The sequence below is a fragment of the Mesocricetus auratus genome, unplaced genomic scaffold, assembly GCF_017639785.1.
Source record: "Mesocricetus auratus isolate SY011 unplaced genomic scaffold, BCM_Maur_2.0 Super-Scaffold_100007, whole genome shotgun sequence".
Classification (NCBI taxonomy): domain Eukaryota; kingdom Metazoa; phylum Chordata; class Mammalia; order Rodentia; family Cricetidae; genus Mesocricetus; species Mesocricetus auratus.
In genome coordinates this window covers 7,206,064-7,223,118 of record NW_024429191.1, presented here as the reverse complement: position 1 = coordinate 7,223,118, position 17,055 = coordinate 7,206,064, and the positions used below count along the sequence as shown (strand labels likewise).

Here is a 17,055-nt window from a genome sequence, read left to right as displayed (position 1 = left end):
CCGGGGGCGGGGGCTGTGGGGAGGTGCGGCCCGGACGGTGGACGCGCGTCTGTGCGGCCTGCTCTGGGCCATGTCCGTGTGAGGACGCCGCTGCCGTCACCCCCTCCTCTCGGGCCGGCCAGCCGAAACGCGCACCATGGGCTCCATCCTGAGTCGCCGCATCGCGGGCGTGGAGGACATCGACATTCAGGCCAACTCGGCCTACCGCTATCCCCCGAAGTCGGGTGAGTTTACGGGGGCGCGGAGCGCGGGCTGGGGACACCTGGAAGCTTGGGGACCTGACGAGCGAGCGCCCTGTTCTGCGCCGGACCGTCCTCCTGTTCCCCTTCCCGGTACCTGTGGAGTCTGAGGCGTGGCTGCGGCCCTGGCTGTCCCTACTGGCAGCTGTCGCACCCTGTGCGGCCCCTTCCTAACTGGTGACCTTGGGCCAGCCACTTTGCACAGCCTCTGTATGCACCCTGGCTTGGCATCTCTGGGATCAGTGTGCGTTTTGGTGAGGACTGCCTCATCCCCGGGGGTCGCCGACTCCTGACAACTCTTTCGGATTTGGACCCAGGCGTTTCCTTCTATCCTGTGGTGATGGACACTGGTATTTGACCCAGGGAGATGATCGACAGGGAGCTACTGGAGTTCCCCTCGAAAACAGGATAATAGTTGGAATGGTTGGAGAGGACTACCGTACCCTTCCTTCCCTCTTGTGCAGGGTAGACACACTGGTAGGTTGTGTGTGCGAGCTGGAGGAAGAGTAGGGACCAGCATTAGATGTGGGCTCCCAGAGGAGTCTTGCTCTTATCGTTTCCGCTTGTGGGTTTTTTGTTTTTTTAAATAAGGACAGATCGTCTTATGTAGCCCAGGCTGGCTCAAACTCCTTATATAGCTGAGGGTGACATTGAACCCTCCTGCCTCTAATCTAGTGCTGGGATTGCAGGTGTGTGCCACTTGGCTAAGTTTTATGAGGTGCTGGAAACTTGAACTAGACTTAACCAGTGCGTGCTAGTCAAGCACTCTATTAACTTAATCATATTCGTAGACCTGTGAGGCCCCCTCCCCCCCTTTTTTTTAAAGACAGAAACCCTGTTATATAGCTATGGCTGACCTGGTGCTCACTGTGTAGCTAATTTCAAACTCAAGGTGGTTCTCCAGCCTTAGGCCTCTAGTGCTGAGATTACAGGTGCCCCCCCCCAATGGATGAGTGTGGCTGGACAACCTTTAGCTACATTTATTTCTGTACAGTTTCCTGGTTGGGTAGAACACTGGACATATCACTGGACATCCAAATGGGCCTTTAGGTTTAGTCTTCTGAGTGTCCAGTGTGAAGTTTGCTCTTCAGATGTTTTCAAACAAACCAGGCCAGATTTCAGTCCCAAAAGTATCTGCTTCCTTAGTTGGACAGCTTGCTAAACGTTACAGGCCATACTTCAAGACTTGTTTTGGCCCAGAGACATGTATTTTAAGTCCATTTTCTCTGTTATCTCTGATATCCACTCAAGTCTGAGAAATTATTCTGTTCATGTAAGGGTCTGGGAACTGCCAGGATGAAAGAAAAGTTGCAAAGACAGAAAACCAAACTCTGATTATGCTAAGACTGACTACAAACAGGTACAAAGTAACTTTAGGAAGAGAAAGGTCACATTTGATTGGGATGGTTGCACAATTCTACCCATTTACTAAAAATCCATTCATGTTTACAATGGATCAGTTATATGGTACGCAAATTATATCTCAATAAAGCTGTTGAGGGTAAAATAAATAGGATGGAAGCAAAGCAGATATCCAAGCTCAGCATTGTTGACAGCACATGAAAATTCCCTAAGGAAGAAAACAACCTCATGAGATGTTAATTACTTGGTGAGTTAGAGAGATAACTTAGCAGTTAGGGGTACTTGTTGCTCTTCCAGAGGACCTGGGTTCAATTCCCAGCACCACATGGTGGTTTTACTCCAGTTCTAAGAGATCCACCACTCTCTTCTAGCCTCTTCAAACACCAAACATTCACATGGTGCACACATATACATGCAGACAAAACATTCACATATAAAATAAAAAATGAATACATCTAATAAAAAATTTCAATTGCTTGGGCTCTAATGATGGCTCAGCAGTTAAGAATACTTGTTGCACCTTTAATCCCAGCACTCAGAAGGCAGAGGCAGGCGGATCTCTGTGAGTATGAAGTCAGATTGGTCTCAGAGTGAGCTCCAGGACAGTCAGGGTTACACAGAGAAACCAGAGGTGGTCCAAGTTCAGTTACAAGCACCAACATAGTAATGGCAACTGTCTATCCATAGGAGCCAATGCCCTCCTCTGGCCTCCACAGGCCCTGCATACACTTGGCACACAGACACACATAAAACAAAAATGATACTTTTTTGAGACAGGATCTCACCATGTATCCCTGGCTGGCCTGGAACTTACTATATAGATCAGGTTGGCCTGGTTTACACAGAGATCCTCTCTTTATTTTGGGGGTGGCAGTAGGTTTGTGTATGTCATATGCATTCTTTTTTTTTTTTTGGTTTTTACGAGACAGGGTTTCTCTGTATTGTTTTGGAGGCTATCGGTCCAGCCCGGCCTCGAACTCACAGAGATCCGACTGCCTCTGCCTCCCGAGTGCTGGGATTAAAGGCGTGCGCCACCGCTGCCCGGCCCTGTCATATGCATTCTTATAAGTGTATGTGGGGGTTTCTGTTCTTGTCTTCCTTGTTCTCTGCCTTGTGTATTGAAGCTGAATCTCTCACTTGAACCTAGACTATTCTAGCTATTCAACTTGCTCTGGGTATACCCTAATTCTGCCTCCTGAAATTGGAATTACAGGGGGCCACTATACTCACCCAGAATTTACGTGGACACTGGGAGCCAAACTCTGGTCTTCACATTTGCCATGCAAACCCTTGACCCACTGAGTCATTTCCCCAGTCCTCTCCTAATTTTTTTCTAGTTTAAGTGTAACATCAGAGCATAACATGTTGGAGTTGGTTCTTTTTTTTTTTTTTTTTTGGAGTTGGTTCTTAACACTACATGGGTCCTAGGGCTTGAACACAGGTCATCAAACATAGCAGCAAGTTGAGCCATGCTGCCGTGTCTTCAGTACATGTGAAGACAGTGCTCTTTCCATCAGAGTGCCTCTGCATCTTTGCCAAAATTCAGCTTACCGTAAATGTGAGAGCGTTTATTTCTGAACAACATTCTCTCCCTTTGCTTTGTAATTCCCAGTGTTTCTCAACTGAGACAATTTTGTCACCCCACCCCCACCCCCTACACACACACACACACACACACACACACACACACACACACACACACACACTTTTCCATCCTGGGGCTTGCATTTGGCAGTGCCTAGAGATAGTTTGTCACAGCTCAGGGTGTGTGTGTTACTGGTATCTAGTGGGTATAGACCACAGGGCAGTCTTTAGGACAAAGAATTGGGGGGGGGGTCCAAATTGCCCACAGTGCTAAGGCTGGGAAAGCCTGGTCTGCTTAATGCCAGTAGCAGCACATGGCTGATTAATGGAGGCCAGATAGAAGCAAAAGTTTTCCATAGTGGTTCTTTCTAAAAATAACTTGGGGTCCTTTTTATGTCCATTAAATTGTATAGTTTTTCAGTTTCTACAAAAGCAGTTGAATTTGGGTAGAGATTGTGCATGTGTTTCTGGAGAAGGGCCATCCTTATGCTGATTGCTTATACCTGTGAGCATACCTACTAAATCATCTCTTTTGTATGTGTGTAATTATATTTTACCCTTTAGATAGGCCTCAAATTTATTATCATCCTGCCTTAGCCTTCTAGGGCTATAGATATGTGCTGCTATGTCTGGCTTTACATCTATTTAAATCTTTAAAAATCTTCTTAGCTGAGGCCAGGTATAGTAATCTATGCCTATAATCCCAGCACTCTGGAGGTGGAGGCAGGAGGTTTGCCACAAGTTTGAGGCCAGCCTGGGTTACACAGTGAGTTTGAGACTCGCTTGGGTTATATGGTAAGACCCTGTCTCCCCTCCCACTCCCTGAAAAATCTTACCATTTTGTACTTTTTTAAAAGGCAGTCTTAAAAGGAAGTGATAATTGTTTCTCTGGTCCAGGGATGATAAAAAGCCACTTTGTTTACAAGCTAATTTTAAATGAAAATACCAGTTATAACTAAGTACTTAAATAATAATACAATTTTGCAGCTTGAGGAGCACTGTTCTTGTCACATGGCCACAATTGTTTGAGAACACTAAGGCATAGAAATGGATGAACTGACGGTAGGCCCAGCCCTGCTTATGCCTGTTTACCCCATTTCCTGTGTTACTATTGCTGTGAAGAAACACCGTTGGGGAGGAGGGAGATTACTCTGCTTACACTTCCACATCATAGTCTACCATTGAAGGACGTCAGGACAGGAACTCAGACAGAGCAGGAACCTAGAGGCAGGACCTGATGCAGAGGCCATGGAGGATGCTGCTTACTGGTTTGCTCCTCATGGCTTGCTCAGCCTGCTTTCCTTTAGAACCCAGGACCACCAGCCCTGATGGTACCACCTGCAGTGGGCTGGGCCCTCCTTCATCAGTCACAATTATGAAAATGCCCTACAGGCTTGTCTACAACCTGGTCTTGTGGAGGCATTTTCTTAATTTAGGTTCTCTTCTCTTAGATGATTTAGCTTGTGTCAAGTTGACCAAAAACTAGCCAGTACAGCCAGCTTGTAAGGGATTTGGTAGCTAGCCACAACACACTAGCCTTAGGCACTGCAGCTCTTTTTGGCAGGTTCCCTCTGATTTGGCATTTTTGTCTAGAGTGACCAAGCCAGGTTTGCAGATCTGTGATCTTCCTGAAGAGTCCTGTGAGCCCTTTCTGATATGGGGTGGAGAGGGCAGGGTGACACAACAGCCTTGCCTTGTGTCCCTGGGGATTCTGTCTCAGCAAGGGAGTCAGACAGGAACTCAGCTGAGGGTTCCCAAGTCTGGGAATCTTTGTGCTGAAATGGAAAGTATGGGGTCCTTGGGACCCAGAGTTCTGCTTCTAACACAGATTTCCCCCTGGCTTCTGGAAACCCAGTGTGGTAACAGCAGCTGTGAAAACTCCTCCGAGTTCATGTGCCTGCCTATTTGGAGCCTCACAGCAGCTTGCTGGTCAAACCCTGCTTCCCCCTGGCCAATGCAGAGGCACAGCCCTTGTTTCCTCACACACCTAAATGACTGGCATGTAGAGCTGTCTGCCTTGCCCTACTATTTGACGACACCACTACATACCAGGTCACTTCAAAGAAGCAATGGAGGGAGCTGGAGAGATGGCTCAGCAGTTAAGAGCACTGAGAATTCACCCACATGGTAGCTTACAACTGCCTGTAACCACAGTTCCAGGGGGTCTGACACCTTTATACCAATGCACATAAAATAAAGGTAAACAAACTAGTTTTTAAAAAAAGTAACGGAGAGGTTGGGGCCCAGGTGGTGGGATAAGACCTGTGACCAACTTTCTGGTGGTGTGTGAGTTCCATTCATTGCAGTAGCTGGGTAACCATGGTCTGGGTGGCCGCATTCTCCTTTCCTGTCACCAGCCCTAGACACTGGGATGGTGTCTACATTTACCCCGAGGAGGTGTCCTCTTTCCTTAGGTATGTAGCAGAGGCCAAGTCCCCTCTGTTAGAGGCAGAAGCCAAGAACTCTACCCCAAGGACTGGGGATGTATGCACTGCAGTGGGGGAGAGCATTTGTCTAGCTTGTGTGAGGCCCTGGGTTTTATCCCCAGTTTTTCACCCCCCTCCCTACCAAAAAAAATTATAAAAGCTAAGGCAAAGTGTAGTCTAGTTCCTTGAGTGGCTGAGGAAGGAGGCTTGAGCCTGTAAGTTCAAGACCAGCTTGGACAACATGTTGAGGCTCGTATCTCAAATAAACAGAAATGGGACCTTTCCCCATGGATGAATTCCTCTTTTGTCTAGAAGGCTCCCTTTACCTCTTTTGCCTGGCATAGTCAAGACTGAGAGCATGTTACTTCTTGGAGGTCAGTAGGAGTCTGGCTCAGACCTGGCACCCAGACTCAGATAGGCTGTGTAAATGAACTGCTCGAAGAGCTGGTTGCTTTTGCTTTGGGGTGAGTTGCTGTTATTGTCCCTAAGTTAGTTTCTGTGTCTCTCTGGGCCTGTGTTTCCATGTCTGCAATGGACACTGGCCTCTAATTTCTGTCTTGGAGGTCTTGAAGCTTGGCTGGGAGGACCAGCCCTGCACTGGCTACTAGCAATACTGTCCATGTCCTGCATCTGGCAGATCAGCCTCCCTCTAGTTCCGCTCAGATGCCTTCTGGCCCTGGCCTGGCTCTAGGAGCTGGACATGCCCAGAGACTCCTGGATCAAGCTCCTTTGTGTGACTGCAGCTGAGGTGGAGGCTCCTGTGGTGATTGTTGCTTGCTATCCAGTATCTGACTTGGGCTTTGTTTTCCTCTCTCTGGGAACCTCTCGAGGACACACGTGGGTCTTGTGTTCCTCCCAGGGTGAAGGAGGCTTTATTTGAGTGGGTGTGGAAGTGTGCTCCCTGCACAGTTTTGGAGCCACTTGTCTTCAGTGCTTCCTGCTATAAATACCCCAGGGAAGTTGCTGGTTACTCTTACTTTACTGGGGCTCTGTTCTAGTCTCTGTGTAGGAGCTATCAACCAAACTGGTCAGGAGAGCACTGCGTTAGAAGTCTGGGGACAGAGGTCTTTAGAGCAATGCCAGCAACTTACTCTGGGTCCTCGAAAGGCTGCTCACCTGCTGTGGCCCAGCTCCCTGACTTAAAACCAGGGGTAGCCTCTGGATTCCAGACTTTGAAAGCCATCTTTCTTCAAGGGAAGCCAGCAGGGTGAGACCAGCCCCCGGCCAGCTAGAATTTGTTTGGTATGGGACTTGAAAGTTTTCTGGATGATCCTGGGCAGTGCTGGCTCCTGCTTGTACCACCTTTAAATCAAGAGTGCCTGCCTGGGGTTACTTCAGTCTGGCTTCCCATGCTCTTGCCCTGGGTCCCATGCAACTGTCTACATGCTTGCTGAATAAAAATGAGTATATACCTGTTCCTAGGTATGGTTGAGGAGAAGGTTTGTATTGTATTTATTAGGATGAGAACAGCCAGAGGCCTCTGGAAGAGTCCAGACTGAGCATGGGTCACAGAATATACTGAAGCGTGGAGGGAGAGGGGAGGATGAGGAGAGGGACAAGAGAGGAGACTAGGAGTCAAAAGCAGAGGATCAAGAGGGCAAAAAGAATGAATGGCTGAAGTGGTAGGGATTTTATTTTTTATAGGAAAGAGAAGCTGGGAGAAGGTAATAGGTTTTCTACGTCCCCCCCCCCCCCCATAAGTTTCTCTGCTGACACAGTAAGCCAGATCAAGCCAAAGTGAAAAAAGTATGACAACAGGTATATTGGAGCAGAGCAACTGCCAGGTGGGTTCTCTGGTCCCAGAGATTGAGGCCAGAGAAGTTGTACCCCTGAACTAAATAAAGCAGGGAGACTTTATAGATTGTAGGTGAGGGATGATGATGCGTCTACCACAAGCTGGATTTGTGCCCAAGTATGGTCAAAAGCTAAGCTCTTAGGTGGGAATTTGGGCTGCTCGAGGCAACAGGGGAGGAAGTTGTTATAGTTGCCAAGAATTCGAAACTGGACTTTTTGGTGCCTTTGTTCGGAGAGTCTCAGAGTGAGCAGGGTTTGGGGGCCCGGCAGAGAAGGGGGGGAGGGAGAGAGGGAGGAATAGGGCTTTTCAGATGGTGCAGAAGCAGCTGGAGGTTCCAGCCAAACAGAAGAAAAGCGAAGCTCAGAGGCTGTTGAAGTTTAGGGTTGGGGGAGCCAGAACCCTTTTTTTTTTTTTTTTTTTTTTTTTTTTTTTTTGGTTTTTCGAGACAGGGTTTCTCTGTATTGTTTTGGAGGCTGTCCTGAAACTAGCTCTGTAGACCAGGCTGGCCTCGAACTCACAGAGATCCGCCTGCTTCTGCCTCCCGAGTGCTGGGATTAAAGGAGTGCACCACCAACACCGGCTGGGAGCCAGAACTCTTAACAGGTACTTGGGATGCTGAGAGCCTGGCCAGCATGTGGTTTGGATTGTTAAAACTGGCACCACAGTTAGCCATTTGTCCTGAGTTTCTTTGGGACCTGAAATTTCAGCCTTTTTTGGGGGGGGGTGTGGAGACTGACTTTCTGTCTGTAGCCTTGGCTGTCCTGGAACTCACAGATCCGCCTGCCTCTTCTGAGTGCTGGGATTAAATTAAATTAAAGGTGTGCACCACTACTGCTCAGCTAAATTCCAGCCTTTTTGTTGATGGGGGCAACTTTGTCTCTTCTGTAATTGCTTCTCAGCTGAAATTAGAGCTTTGTTGTCAGGGTGCAGGAAGGCTGTAGTGTTGACCAAAGGCTGGGAAGGGAGATGGGAGCGCAGGCTGGGGGACATTCATTTCACTTGCTGCCCATGTTCTGAGGGACCTCCTGGGAATAGTGAAGTGCAAGCTGCTTTGGAGGTCTGGGATGCAGCATCTAGGACTGGCATGCTGTAGGCAGTTTGGAGCAGTTTACAGTCTTCATTTGGTTGGAAATCTGCTGGGTTGGATATAGACTAGGGACAGAGGGTAAAGTTATGAGGCTTAGGGGAAAAATCTTTATCTTGGGTGTACACTTGAAACTTCCAGGTCCATGGTCCTGGTAGTTTGGGGAGAGGAGGAGTTCCAAGACCAGGGGAAGGGGAAACCCACCCTCAGGGGCAGGCAGTAAAGGAGAAGCTTAGGCTGTTAATTGATTGACAGGCATACTTACCTGGAGTTCATTTGACCCAAGACAGGTGGATCCAAGTCGAAACCTGCTGAAGGTTACAAGAATTGTTGTTTGGTTTCTTTGTTTTGCTCCACCTGCTTCTGACTCCTGAGTGCTGGGATTAATGGTGTTTGCCACCAGTGCCTGGCTTGCTTACAAGAATTTTTTAAGTTTACAAAAAAAAGGATAAAAGTTTTAGATATATTAGCATTACCACTGTTTGTAATCTGTACTGAAGTCCACATTGTAGAGAAAGCAGTAGACTCAACTTTGAGGCACCGCAAAAGCTACAGTTTTGGATTTAAAGCTTGAAAACTCTTTCTGCTATGCAAGAAGGCTGGATATATAGATTGGATATGTAGTTTTCAGCATGTTAAGAAGCACCTTAATATACTTAGAAAACAACCAAAGGAAATTTAGAATTTTAAGATTGTGGCTTACCCAGAACTAGATTAATGGGTTATTGGAACTCCATAGTTGCTGGCGTTGTTTTGTCCTGCCAGGCCCCGCCATCCTTCTCAGCCCCAAATAAACACATGGATGCTGTATTGATTATTAAACTGTTGGCTGATAGCTAGGGCTTCTTACTGGCTAGCTCTGTCTTAATTATTAGCCCATAACTACTAATCTATGTGTTTCTACATGGCTTTATCTTACCAGAGAATGCCTGGTATGTCCTATCCTCCTGGTTCCTCCATGGCATCTCTTGTCGAGGTCTCCCTCCACCTACCTTTCCCAGAATTCCCTTCATCTCCTAGTCCTGTCTATCTTCCTGCCTCATTGGCCAAACAGAGTTTTATTCATCAACCAATAAGAGAAACATATATACAGAAGGACATCCCCCATCACTCCATTGATTTTTGTTTGTTTCTCTGTGTAATAATCCTGGCTGTCCTGGAACTCACTTTGAAGACCACGCTGGCCTCAATCACATAGATCCGCCTGCCTCTGCCTCCTGAGTGCTGGGATTAAAGGTGTGTGCCACCACTGCCACTGGATTGATTGAAACTTGGAAATTTTGAAGTCTTACTATAACAATAGCATAGAGAGAGAAGGAAATCTGAAACACTTCACATTTTTTCATACCTTAAATCACTTACTTAGACCTTTACAACTTGCATTTATATACCTTAAAACATTTTCTTAGACCCTTACAACTTACATAAAACTTTAAACCAATTCTTTCCATCCAGTCATTTACAATGAGACACTTGGTTGATCACCGGGAGCAGTCATTAAGCAAAGCAAGTTCCTTTAAATAAAAAAATAGTAAAAAGTTCAATTGAAACCTATTTTGTGAGTTTATATCTTTTAGAGTAAAACCAGTAAACGAGGTAAACTGTGTCTGACTTTCTCAGCAGGAGACCTAATGGTTCTAAAAAAGTGAGGTCTGAGGCCTGATTTTACATATAAAATGACCTGACCAGGTTGCTGCAACCTTGCAGGGAGGAGCTAGGTGCTTGCTGCTGCCAAACTGTTAGAGCTACAGCCATCAACATCACCCGAGATCTGAGACATTGTAGCAGGAAGTATAATCCAAATGTTCTATGTATGTATCAATCCCTACCCGGATGGTTGCCCTAGGCTTCCTGTGGTAATCTTGATGGTTTCTTGGGGGCAGTTTGTAGTCTTCAGCTGTCATACAAGACACCAATATATCCTCAGCTGCCACACAGAGCAGCGTGGGCTGAGAGATTTCCTATAGAGGAGGGACTTGGGGAAACTGACCTGCATTGACCAGGCAGACCAGAGCAGTCAACATAACAGTGTCAACAGTTTGGGCAGGCCCTGGCAGTGGGTAAGGCATGCAGCAGTTCTTTTCCCAGTGGTTAGAGTTACCACAATCCAGGCAGAGTCATCTGTGCCCCACTGTCTTCTTTGGAGACCTTAGAGTTGCTATGAGGAGTTGGCATTCCTGTCTATCATGGGGAACTTTTTCACTAATCACTTTAAATGGCATATTTATCAGATCTTCGAGGAGTTTGTATATCTATTAAGTAGATCTGATTTTAACAAACTTGTTTTTAGTTACTTGCTTTCAGACTTAACCTTGAAAACACATACAGGAGACTAAATAACTAATGCTTCTCCTTATAAATGAATTACATTTGTACTTAGCCTGACTATGAGCATAGCTTTGAGCACACATTAAAGAATTTGATTTTGTGGGGTTTTTTTTTTTGTTGTTGTTTGCCAGGCACAGTGGTAGCACAAACCTTTTATCCCAGTACTTGGGAGGCAGAGGCAGGTAGATCTCTGAGCTCAAGGACAGCCTGGTCTATATAGTGAATTCTAGGACAGCCAAGGCTACGTAGTGAGATCCTGTTTCAAAAAACAAAAAACCAAAACAAAAGCTTTAAACCATAAATAAAATTTAAATCATAAATGCAGTCCATACTGGAAACTTTTGATTTTTTTAAATAGCATACCATTACAAAATGTCAGGTTTTTTGGTATGATTCAGTTTGTTCAAGTAACTAAAGCTTAGCAAAATTGCAGAGACAAAGAGGCTAGGCATATTTTCAAGTCAGTTACATAAGTAGTTAGGCGTACATCTCTTAAGTCAGTTTCTGTTGACCTGAGTATACCTTTATAACTTGGGAATTTGTAAGCCTTATTTATTAAACATAACTTATTCATCAAACAAATGTTGTTCCTTATTTAAAATTTCTAGAAGCTTGGTGTTGAATACAGTTGGCAAAGACTTAAGTAGTTAGACATACATCTCTAAGTCAATATAACCTGAGTATATCTTTATAACCCTAAGAATTTATCATAATACAAAAATCTATCCTAATCCAAAATATTTTGGAGACCTGCTTTATATCCTTTGTTTAAAAGGAGACACAAGGATAAGCAGAGGACTCAGAAGGACTAAGTTTTATAATTGTTGCTTTAGTTGGTTTACACCACATGATCATCTTAATTAAGATGGTAGAGTTACAGTACATGTACTGTTTTTAGCCTCTATAAAGATGGCCGCTAGCCACATGGTTACTTCTATCCTGATGAGGTCATCAGCCAGGATCAAGGTGAGCCACATGGTTGCTATTTAAAAACACCTATCCTATTTTTCTTTTTCTTTTTGTTGTTGTTTTGTTTTTGTTTTTGTTTTTTCCGAGACAGGGTTTGCTCTGTAGACCAGGCTGTCTTTGAACTCATAGAGATCCACCTTCCTCTGCCTCCCGAGTGCTGGGATTAAAGGTGTGTGCCACTACTGCCTGGCTTTTTCTTGAAAATTTAAGCTAAATTTTGTTACAGATTTTTTAACCATACCCAATGAACTTACAAATCCCAAGATAGTCTTAAGAGATTTTTAGAAAGCAGAGAGCAATAAAATCTTAGAAAGAAAAGATTTTTAGTTTTGGAGCCTGTCCTGGAACTTGTTCTTGTAGACCAGGCTGGCCTCAAACTCACAGAGATCCGCCTGCCTCTGCCTCCCGAGTGCTGGGATTAAAGGTGTGCACCACCAACGCTCCGTGGAAAGAAAAGATTTTTAAGAGTGGAAAGTAGAGAAACTTAGAGATAAGAGACTGTTAGAAGGGTAGAGCAGAGAAAGTTTAGCTGTAAGAGATTTGGGGATCATTTGTTTGTGCAGTGGCAGGAGTTGTTACCATATGAGAGAATGTGAAAATTGAGTGTGCTGATTTTTGGCCATTGAGCTGTATGTACTGAGGCCAAGCCGTTTACAGTAAGGCAGTGAGGCTTTAAAATCTCTGAGTCTGAGGAGGAAGAGGGAAATGGTCATATAAGGCTCGGGAGGGTGTAAGGATGCAGTAGGACTTCCAGGAGGCTGCTGAGAGACAGAAGGGACAGGATCACAGGACTCCATCCGAGGGAGGGTTCTGGTGTCTTAGAGACAGGGAAGGACTTAAGGAAGCTGTGGGACGGAAGCTTCTGGGGAGGTGAGGATGCTCCAGGAAGGAGCTAAGGGCCAAAGGAAGCAGTGGGAGTGATATAGTGACAAGAATTTCAGTCTAGGGCAGCCCCTAGATTGAAGTGAACTGAGAGAAATGGCCAAATCACAAAGGAGAGAAGTCCCTTTCCACACGATAGGGCCCAGTAGTGTGAAAGGAGCTTTCTGGCACACCAGTGTGGCTTTTGTAGTAACAGCACACAAAGCAGGCAACTCCAGGGTGACACTTACCCAGCGGAGGAGAGGTGAGGTGTTAGAACAGGTAGAAGAGAAAACAGCCAAAGAAGTGGACTGTGAGAGGCTTTTGGGGAAAGGAGGATCCCAATAGAGAGAGGGGAATAACCGTCTTAGTAGAGAGATGCCTATGAGGGCATAGCAGGCCAGAGAGATGGAGACATGCCCAGGTGATGGGCACTCCAGGAACCAGAGAGACTTACCGAGTAGATACTGAGAGATGGTTTATTAGAGCAGGTGGAGGGAAGAAGTGGCTGAACAGGCAGACACTAGAATTTGGAGTCAAATTTGGTGGATGGCAAAAGCTGGCAGAAACAAATGATTCATATATACCTTAGGAGAGTCAAATTAGCAACTTTGTTTAGTTAAGAAAGAGGCTCATAGATGTTCCTCCTGGGTTTCAGTACCAGATAAAGGGAAATGGGGACACAACCTCTCCAAGGTATAGTTGAGGTTTTTATTGTAGATACAGGGAAAATTCAGCCAGAGGCATCTGGCCTGAACCGGACTGTGAGGGAGGTGGGTGAGAGAGGAAGAGGGGAGAGGACCAGGAGTCAAGAGTAGAGGACCTAGAGATCCAAGAGATTGTGTGGCCAAAATGCCTGGGTGCTATAGGAATCCGAAGCTGGGGAAGGAGATGAAGGTGAGGTGCTGGAGAGGTTTAGGGTAGGAGGTGAGGGTGAGAGTTATTTCTTCCGGATTTCTTTGGGACCTGGCAGTTGTTTGGGGGTTGTTTCGTTACTTGGGGACATTGGATGTTTATCCTTCATACCCTTCATGTATCTTACTGACTGTTTTCCATAAGGAACTGTGGAATTATTCCATCTGCCCTGCACTCAGCTGCCTCCTGTGCCCAGCAGCAGGGGCCATCCTGGAGGTTGTGGAAGCTTTTTCCAGAAAAGGGCTGTATAGGCTAAGCTTGTGGAGACACACAAGCTAGACTCTTTCATAATCACTGCTCTGCTTAGCTAGATTTGCCATTGTTCTCCCTCCTCATGCTTGGAGCGGGGAGCCTCAGGTATCCACCAGGCAGATGGAGTGTGGATGACATTACCAGAAGTATCTTCACTTGCCAGAGGTTCCTCTGCATGCTCACTCCTGCCTGTCCTCAGGGTGTCCTGAGTGAGGCAAGCTGATGGCTGGGCATTTTATCTAGTTTGCAGATAAGCCAAGATTCCATCTAGGGGTGACTTTCCTCGTCCTGTCAGCACCTCTTCCTGTGGCAGGTTAAGTTTGAACCTAGAGAGGAACAGACTGGGAAGCTCCGTGGAGAGCAAAGAGAAGTGCTGGTCTGTGCACTTAGGGCCCAAGGGTCAGTAAGCAGGTGATTGGTGGGAGCTAAATCTACCTTTGACAACTAGCAAGCTGTGGGCGGGGCTGCTGCCCTCCCTGCCTCCCACTTAGCAGGAGGCCTGGAGCCTGGGGGTGGGGTGGCTTTCCTGAGAGCAGTGTTCTCTAGGTTCTGTGATGCTCTGATCTTGCAGGTTGCCCCAGTTGCATCATGGAGCTGGGTTTAGGGGCAATGTGTCAGCACTTTGTGAACTGGCAACACCTGTCCTGTAAGGGGTCAAGAAGAATTTTCACCGGGTACAATTAGTGTAGTTTCCTATGTATGTCAACCACCTTTTATCCTGCCTTTCTTATTCCCTTCTTACAGGGGGGTGATGATTGAAACCACCCAGCAAGCTGATACTTGGGCCTGAGGAGCTGCTGTGTTTCTTACAGTATGCACACTAAGTGGCTTTGTCATAACACTTTGCTTGCTGTGGTAGAAGGACAAGAGCACAGGGGGAGCAGCACATCTCACTGGCTGTGTGACCTGAACTTGTGACCTCTATACCTCAGTTTCCGGTGTTGTCAAACATTGGACATGACATCCTCTGCCTTCCCTCATTTGGTGTGTGTTGAGCTCTAACTGCATAGGCCATCACAGCAGAGACATGCTGCGATTCAGGGTTGTTCAGGGAGGATTTGGCAGAGAACAGCCTCTAGATGGTTGAGGTTGACTTCACTTTGGGGTTCAAGGCAGGCACAGCCTGTTGGGCTAGATGGAAGGAGGAAAGCTAAGTAAATGATGGCAGGGGAGCAAAGGGCCAGGTCAGGGGAAGGTCCCTTAGGGCCAGGTGCAGGGGTATTTAGTCCTCTGGGGGGTGCCTGGAGTATGAGAAAGGGATTGAATTAGCTGGAACCTTTGGAACCCATGAGTCAGGAGTCCATATTCCTGGGATGTGAAGGCCTCAGGCAAGATGAGAAGCCCCCCACACCCAGATGCAGGGCCTCAGCCTTCATTCTCAGGGGAGGGTGTGGGGTGTTGAGGTGCTGAGGTGCTGAGGGAAGGCCTTTATGAGCAAGTTGCCTTCAGACCAGGTCTGAATCAAAGGCTAGAGGTTTTGTTGCAAGTGGATAAGGGTCTAGACCAGTGGTTCCAAATCTGTGGAACCCTTTGGAGTCAACCCTTTCACAGGGGTTACATATCAGCTGTCCTGCATACTACATATTTGCAGTATAATTCATAACTAGCAAAATTACAGTTATGAAATAGAAACAAAAATAATCTTATGGTTGGGGCTCACCACAACATGAGGGTTACACATTAAGAAGGTTGAGAACCACTGGTCTAGACCAAGAACCTCTTACCTAATCCCAGATTCTCTCAGATAAATTAAAACAGCAACAAGAAGCTGAATGAGTGGGTGAGAATTAGCAGTGCAGTTGATTTTGCAAAGGGTATTGAGGTTGTTTTCCACTTCATGTTCTTTTCCTCTGAGATTTGTCAACAGGGTTTCTTGTGGATCCTTCCAGATCTTTTTCCTCAGCTCTCCCCAGGTTGGTCTGTGATTTTCCTTTTTTGTTTTTGAGTTGGTATTTCCCAAATTGCCCTAAATTCCTGATTTGGACTCAAATACATGCTTTGCCTTTTCATTCTCTCTTTCTTTTTAAAAAATTTCATTACATCTTATTAATTCATTTGTGAGTGCGTGTGGGTGTGTGCACATGCAGTGATGGCAGTCAAAGGACTCTCCTTCCACCACGTGAGTCCTGAGAATAGAGCTCCATCATCCTGCTTGGTGGCAAGTGAGTATCCATTGAGCCATCTTCCCAGTGTCAAGTCCAAAGGAAAATTCTGAAAGGCAGAAGGGACAGATGGCTTTCTGTGGTATCTATTAGCATATCAAAGCAGTGCTAGCCTCCAGGCTCCCTCCTGTATCTTAGTACCTCCTGCACTTTTCAGAGTCCAGGCTAGCATCCTAGCCCTTTTCGCCTCCTCCCCTCTTCTATACTCCCCTCGTCAGGGGCTTCCCTTCTCTAGCTATTCATTCTCCTCATAACCTGCTACTTTGGTTGTGCTCACTTTCTCATTCTCCCTCTTCACCCCCCCCCCCCCCATTCTGCTCTTGCTTCTCTCATGGCCATATTCAGTCTGCTTTCTCTCTCTGCTCTGGACTCTTTCTGTGCCTCTGGCTGTTCTCTCTCTCATATCTACAATAAAAACCTTCCCTTGACCATTCCACGGAGCAGGCATGTCCTCAGTTTTGTGCACACATGCTCGTGTGCTCTCATGCACACAGGAGATGAGACAAACACCACCCCCACCCCCAGCATGCTAGGCAAACCGATTCCTGCTGAGCTCCCTCTGCAGCCCAACAGCATCTAATTGCTAGTTATATATAGTCTTGCTAATGGTTTTATTGGGACATTACCCATGTACCAAGTTCCTAAATTTAGTTGGTGGTTTCTAGTATATTCAGTTGTGTGGTCATCATCATTATCTCACTCTAGATAGAACTTCAGGCAGTCTGGGATGTTATTATTATTATTATTATTATATACTTTTGGTTTTTCAAGACAGGGTTTCTCTGTGTCGCCCTGGTTGTCCTGGAACTCTCTTTGTAGACCAGGCAGGTCTTGGACTCACAGAGATCTACCTGCCTCTGCCTCCTGAATGCTGGGATTAAAGGTGTGCACCACCACCACCTGGCATTTTGGGATATTATAATCATTGCTGTGACAGACATATTTTCCCATATCTCAGACCATTTGAAATTTTTGTTTTACAAGTTAAATGTTATTTGTAGATCAGTGACAGTATAAACAAAGCAAACTGTTTTCCTTATTACCTCTTACTTTCTGAAGTTAATTAAAATATAGAACT

The 17,055-nt window shown here is 46.1% G+C and overlaps 1 protein-coding gene across 12 annotated transcripts in view; it reads left to right on the top strand.

Moving 5' to 3' along the window:
- Positions 1 to 17,055, top strand: part of Mgrn1 (mahogunin ring finger 1) — a 51,749-nt gene continuing 34,694 nt past the window's right edge. For 4 of the 12 annotated variants that reach the window (XM_021233869.2, XM_021233868.2, XM_013121714.3 and 1 more), the window contains exon 1: positions 2 to 224. In XM_021233869.2, the coding sequence (XP_021089528.1) occupies positions 137 to 224 (88 nt within the window). In that variant the 5' untranslated portion in view covers positions 2 to 136. Of the gene's footprint in view, positions 225 to 17,055 lie in introns of all 12 variants that reach the window. The other 8 variants (XM_005081680.4, XM_013121717.3, XM_040748140.1 and 5 more) reach the window with 3 other exon arrangements.